This window comes from Glossina fuscipes, unplaced genomic scaffold, assembly GCF_014805625.2.
Source record: "Glossina fuscipes isolate IAEA_lab_2018 unplaced genomic scaffold, Yale_Gfus_2 80543, whole genome shotgun sequence".
Taxonomy (NCBI): domain Eukaryota; kingdom Metazoa; phylum Arthropoda; class Insecta; order Diptera; family Glossinidae; genus Glossina; species Glossina fuscipes.
Window position 1 is genome coordinate 1 of NW_024004648.1, and position 6,767 is coordinate 6,767.

At 40.0% G+C, this 6,767-nt stretch overlaps 1 protein-coding gene across 1 annotated transcript; it reads left to right on the forward strand.

The window, feature by feature from the left end:
* The first annotated feature begins 548 nt into the window (after positions 1-548).
* Positions 549-5,316, forward strand: LOC119644030 (keratin-associated protein 5-3-like). The gene is made up of 4 exons (XM_038043560.1): positions 549-591; positions 885-1,024; positions 2,284-2,764; positions 5,210-5,316. The coding sequence occupies exons 1-4, from the start codon at positions 567-569 to the stop codon at positions 5,218-5,220; spliced, it is 657 nt and encodes a 218-aa protein (XP_037899488.1). The 5' UTR covers positions 549-566; the 3' UTR covers positions 5,221-5,316.
* Positions 5,317-6,767: the final 1,451 nt, after the last annotated feature.

Sequence of the window (6,767 nt, forward strand, 5' to 3'; positions counted from 1 at the left end):
AAGTCTTTCGAATTATTTAATGGATTAAATTTTCGCACTATTCTACCCACAGAGTGTTCCAACAATTATTGTGGGCAGGCAAAGATTTCAAGTTTTCGTAACAAATTTTTAGAAATTAATCATTCAACTTATGATTTCCGCAAGAGAAAATCAGCTCGCTCCACTGGAAGTGACAATTAGAAGTCCAAGCGACTCCTGCTTTGTCGAAAATGACCGTAAAATTCTTAAACAAGCTGCAAAGGTCTTCTTTTACTCGTAGGGACTCTAGGGATTACACCACTTCCTGTTTTATATTTACACCCAGAATGAAAATAGCGTGGAATTACTTCATGGTATTACAGTTTATGTAAGATTATTTCTTGTAGTTTAGAGAAGAATATATAGGTTCATATAAACAGTATGTATATGTATATGTATATGTATATGTGAGTGTTAGACTGTTTAACATTAAAATCAACGTGTTAAAATTCTTCTTTTCTATGAAGAATCATGAAAAATCTACTTAAGACTCTCTTCCTCTTTCAGTACTAAAAACACGATGGAGAAGTATTTACTCCTTACATCTGATGCTTTCTATTTCCAACCTCTCTGGTATGTGAAAAATTTTCGTTCAACTACTTGCTGAAATTACACTTGTTTAAAATGAGAAGCAAATTTTCAATTTACCATTGAAAAATTTCTAAATACCTGACAAACTATTTTTCCATATTTATTCATTCCAGTCTAAATTTCCGAGCCTTTAAGCTGCGTCTAAATTTTTAGTTAAAAAAAAAAAATTAAATTTTTATATTTTCCTTAAAAAGTTTTAAAAAGTTAGTTTTGGCGAAAATTTTTTCAATGGCTATGAATACGAATTGTAAACATTTTTTCTTCTGCTCTTCTAGAATCTAAATTAATAAGTCTCAAAATGTGTGATCCTTGCTGCGCACCGTGCTGCTCACCATGCGGACCTTGTGGACCTTGTGGACCTTGTTCCCCTTGCGGACCTTGCAGTCCCTGTGATCCATGCTGTGCACCTTTTGAGGTAAGTTATATCAAATTGTGGAAATTTTAAAAATTTCCATGAGAAAAATTTTAGTCTGTAAGCATCAAATAAATTTAAAGAAAGAACTGCTAGCAAATGCAAAATCTTTTACGTTTTCTGATCTTTTCCACCCAAACTCCGGTCATCTATCATCCAAAACTCGAAATCGATCGCCATAATTGACGCAATATGAATACGAATGCGAGTGTAGTGCTCGCCGAAATGTTACACAGGCGCTCAACTGGATGCTGTACCTCAATGTGCGCCACGAATTGCGCCTCCACACCCGAAATGTTTAACAGTCCAGCAACCGCCAAGATTAATATGCAAGAAACGTGTAGTGTTTACGGAGAAAGTTGTACCTGAGCCAATGGTAGTTAACCGTTGCCGTCAAGTAACAATACCCAAAGTTGTTGATACTACGAGGGTTATAAAAGTACCAAAATTGACTTGGGTCTCCCAAATGGTTCGAGAACCTAGAGTTATCTACTATCCATCTATGGTACCTGATCCATACGTAGTTTGCTACCCTAAGCGTATATGTGAACCAAGAGAAGTTTGTCAATCTATATTATGTCAACCGAAGCCCCAAACTATCGATATACCGCCGCCAAGGGAATATTGCTGCTATCCAACTGGGCCGATAAATTATAAGCCAAGCGCCGCTTGCTTACCTTGCCCGATGTGTCCAGGGTCCATCTTCGCCCTGTGGACCGTGTGGACCACTGCCATACTTTTCAACAAGCCAATACCCGTTATGTGAACCCTGCGGACCTTGTGGCCCTTGTGGTCCCTGCGGACCTTGTGGCCCTTGCGGACCTTGTGGTCCTGGTGGACCTTGGGGACCTTGTGGACCTTGTAGGCCTTGCTTCCCGGGTTGCCCCTACGAGGCACCCGAATGCGGACCACGTTACCCCTGCTCTCCAAAGCCCTGGAATACCCACTGTGGACCTTGCTCACCTTGCGGTCCTCAAGTGCCTTGTACTCCTTGTGGTCCATATCCGCGCAGTTGTTGTGGGCCATCTTCATAAAAATAGCGTTACTGTTGCACTGAACGATGGTTTCAAGCCTCTGGCTGGCATAGGTATTATTAAGGTGAGTTTCAAGCGCGAATTTACCTTGATTAGCGCCCCTTATCAAGGTGGATTCCACCTTGAGACTATCCACCTTGGCATACCGAAGCGCCAGCCATGGCCCGACACCAATCGTTCGATACGACTTTTTCATCGAAAACTAATAGTTTTCTTCTGTTTTTACAGCCTAAAGCCTGTCGTAGTCGCGAATTGCGTTGTGGCATTATGTATACGACATGCGATTGTATTAAACGTAACGGTCTGCAAGATAAATGCCCACGTTCGCTGTGCCAAGGTCGTTCAGCTTGTATGTGTTTCCCAACACCTAATTGTTGCCCTAGTTCGTTCCCTCTACGCTATGCCAATATGACTATGGGTGTGATTAAGAAGAAAAATAAAAATAATCGTCGTGCAGGAGGAGGCAATGGCAATGGTAATGGTAACGGCAGTTGTTGCAGTAACGGCAATTGTTGTAGCAGCAACGGCTGTGGTTGCACATGCAACCCATGCAGCGATCCAGCTTACTGTGGATTATCCAATCCGCAATGTGGAGCCCCATCACCAATACCATGCTCACCAACACCAAGATGTTGCCCACCCTTACCTGAAGGTGGCATACCAGATCCACGAGTATGGAATAGCTGCAATACGCCGCAAGTTTATCCCTGTAAGTGGCCATTTTCATTACATTTTTGCTTTTCAGTAACCACTATCAATTGCCCAAAGTAGATTTTTTATAGATGAAAAAAAATTCGGCTTAATAGCCGTCGTAAGTCTGCGTTTTTTTCAACGCTAGATTTATCGGATGAGGCTATGTCCCTCGTTAGTACAACAACTATCCCAACAATCTAAGTTACCATTTTCTATAAGTTGCTTTTGCACCTCTACTTGTTACATGATCCGTATGGTTCCACAATTCTAATCAATATCGCTTGTGACTTACCCTTCGCTTATTTTGCACTGTACTCGCCTGCTTTCATGAAATTCTAGCCCACCCATTTACGGGAATGGCTGTGTTTCCCATGGCACATAAATTAAACGGTTTGCAAGAGACCATTTGCTGCAGCGCTAATGAAGACGAAGATTATAGGCGCGCTTTGATGCCATTTTCGAATGAAGAACCAAAGCGACCAATATTTTCTCCAGTAAACCCCTGCACCAATTATCCGCCGTTAACAGATCCATTCTCGTGTCTCTGTGACGATGGTCTCCAACAACCAAGTTGCCTCAATGGTTGCCAAACGACGTCTTCCGACAACTGCTTTCCTCCACAGAAGTGTAACTACATATTTCTAATGAATTGCAATTGTGGTCCCACAGAATGTCCGAACTTTTCCCAATTCCTTCAAGAAAGACGTAACGGCTTGCAGAAAAATTTTTGCGATTATAATAAGGATGTGAAAGAGTATGAACGTGCTTTGATCCCACTTGCCGACGGCGGAAAAATAAATAAAAGACGTCCAATATTCAGCGCATGCGCCAACTTTCTTTTGCAAGATCCTTGGTCGGAACCGTGCTGTGACAATATGGATAACATACAAAATTTCGATTTTCAAGATATAGATTATTCTCAAAAAAATCCTTGTTTCATGCAGCCAACTTCAATTCGTTCCTACGGTACGGGAGACAAAGCTGGAATGCTTGACCCGTGCAATGGCTACCATTATTGCTTGCAACAGCCTTGCTTGCAACAGCCTTGCTATGATCCATGCTTTGCCAACTATCGAATGCCTTGTGTGGATCCTTGTTACAGCGGCTTCCAAACACCGTCGTCTTGCAATTCTGTATATCAGAATATGGGCTGTACGCAAAGCAATGATAAATGCATGACATTAGAGTGCAATTTTCGGCGTGGCACTTTTGAGACTGAGCCCACAATAGCATCAACTGACGTTACCATTGCGCAAACTAAAGCAAAATTAGGCGGAGAACTTCAAGACTTTACTATGTATCACGAACAATTTCCAGACTCTACAATGTATCAAGAACAAGTTCCAGGCTCTGCTATATATCACGAACAAGTTCCAGACTCTACTATGTATCGCGAAAAACTTTCAGGCTCTAATATATACAGCGAACATATTATAGAATCAAATATGTATGATAACAAAGCTTCGGACTCGAACACGTATCCAAATAATAGGTGTGGATGCCCAGAAGGATTCATATGTATAAGCTGCGACTCTGAAATTCCTACACCAGCGGAAAGTTGTTGCCGCATAAATGTGGTACTTCCACAATATCTGCAAGGAATCGCAGGGAAGGCCCGTTGTTGCATGCCAAATAACGCCCAAATTAAAGATACACCCTTATGTTTGCAGCCTTGCAGCGTTTCTTCACTTGAAGCCGAAAAATCTCTGGAGTCTTTGCCCACCGTAAATATTTTACACAAAAATCTTTCCTGAATGCAAACCAACTTACTGACAGTTCCTTCCATATATTTGCAGACGGTCGAAGCACGCAAGGATGAGGAGAAAGAGTAGTTGTAATGTAGTCATCAAATAGGGAACGAATTGTAGAGTTATACGGATCTCCCTTGATTAGGTGCAAAACTAAGTGATTCTCCTACTCCTTAGTTTTCTAACTATACTTATTGATTGTTTAGACCCAACGCTTATGAAATTTTGTCTTATCTTAATTCGAAGGCCCTCCTTGCCCCTGTCCGTCGCGTTATTTGAAGCACAAAGACGGCCCATGCATATGGCCTTGCCCGTGTGAAGCTCACTGCTATGACACTCCGCCCACGACATGTTAAATGCTCCAGTGCCCAAACTTAGTATATTGATATATCTACGACCATTGTCCCCGGTTCTACAATAAGCAGCAAAATTCGTGGGATAATGTCCGGCTTTTTAAAAAACAAGTCTCTAAATCTTCCTAGAGAAACGACTAAAGCTTTTTAAAGGAAATTATGCATATCAGAACTATATTTTTTACAAAACATTTTCAAAAATTATGAGAAGAGAAAAAAAGGCATACTTTGAATTCTAAATTTTGCGACATAGTCTCTTGCCTTTCGCCCCACTTCAATACACCAATTCCACTTGTTTCTGTAAGTAGTTGTAGTCGCATCTCTACTAAATCAAATGTTTTATGGTTTTTCTTTCGCCAGGTGGCTTTTAATAGTGGACGAGCATTTTCTATCGCCGCTGGTTGTGCCTGGCCGGCTAACGGAAACGAAACTAATTATTGATGATCAAAAACCCTGAAAATTGCAGCGTTGAAGGCTTCTTATGTGAAACAACAATCGCACAAAAAAAAATGTAAAATTTGTCAAAAAAATTGCTAATCGAAATCCTAAATCTAGAGAAAAAAATTGTAAAAACCCTCTTATTTTGGGTTTTTCGTTTTTTTTTTTTTTTAATAAAGACTTGGTAGTACACTATCCGACCTATTAAAAGCCCACAATGAGCTTCTGCTTTTATTTGTAATAGAGGTAGAAAGTATGGCAAATGTGGCAAATGTCTATATGTGGAATACTTTCCTGTAACGCTGAAAAGCAAAAAAGTTTACGTAAACTGGTTTTATATACATATCATCTTTAGCAGTCTGCCCTATCTGCGAGCATAGTTTATAAATTGTGATGAGATGGAAATAATCGGTTACAAAATCCATTGCCATTTTACATTCAATTGATACCATTTTTGCGAAGAACTACTCTATTACACAAACTAAAGGTAATGACGAAATATTGTCTTGCTTGTGTTGAAAAGTGAAATTTTAAATCTATGCGGCAGTGCGGCCGGCAAAATATCGTTTGAAAAAAAAGTGTTTTTGGAGAATAGCTACGCCAATTTATTTTTAAAAACGCCGGCGCTTACTTTCCCGGTGAGCCAACGTCACCCTTTCGACAGGTCTTATCTCTAATTCCCTCTAACCAGTTTGTCTAATATAAACTAATACATATACGGCACGCGTGGTCGCAAGGAGAATATCTTGTTGATTAACGTCAACAACAGAGTCGCGACTAAAAGCCTAAGGGGTTGCCATTAACTTTTCAATCCCGATATCTAAGAAGATCTGCAGTACAAATAATAGTAATTCGTTTCGCCGCAAAAACGACGAACAAAACAAATAAAGGCTACGGTCCACTTTAAATATTCTACGCCACTTCGCTTAATACAGTTATTCATATAAAGATTTTTTAAAATAATGCATTATAAGGGAAGTGGTTGAAAAAGCTCTGTTCCAACCGTTTTAAATAGCTTTCGTCCTTGGACCAACACCAACCAATTTCGTCAAAATATCTCAAAAGTTACGACCTGTGGCGTGAACAAAGGAATGCGAATCGATAGACGGCCGCACAGCCAAGCAACAAGCTTAGATCGATTTAGTAGATAATTTCTAGAATAGATTCAGAATTATTTTCTGCCCTCCGATCAGTGTAATAAAAGGCGGGTCTACTTTAAATCCTTCGGGGTACTATATATTTCCACACAAACTTTATGTACCCCGTACGAAAGCTCATGTTGCTCGTTGCTGTAGCAACGTCTTTTATACCTAGCAACCTTCTCTTAAAAGGAAAACAGTAAAAGTTGGATATTCTATATATAACATTGGGTGAACTTGGCCGATTTTTACTGTTACATCTGTTGCAGGATGTAATTAATGAGCAGAGAACTCAATTTTTAAGCTTATGAAACAAACATCATTTTTGTGACCAGACGAAT

Coding starts and splice junctions, on each gene's coding strand:
- LOC119644030 (XM_038043560.1), top strand. CDS start 567: ATGCTTTCTATTTCCAACCTCTCTG. Junction 592..884: donor TTCTATTTCCAACCTCTCTG/GTATGTGAAAAA, acceptor CTGCTCTTCTAG/AATCTAAATTAATAAGTCTC. Junction 1,025..2,283: donor CATGCTGTGCACCTTTTGAG/GTAAGTTATATC, acceptor CTGTTTTTACAG/CCTAAAGCCTGTCGTAGTCG.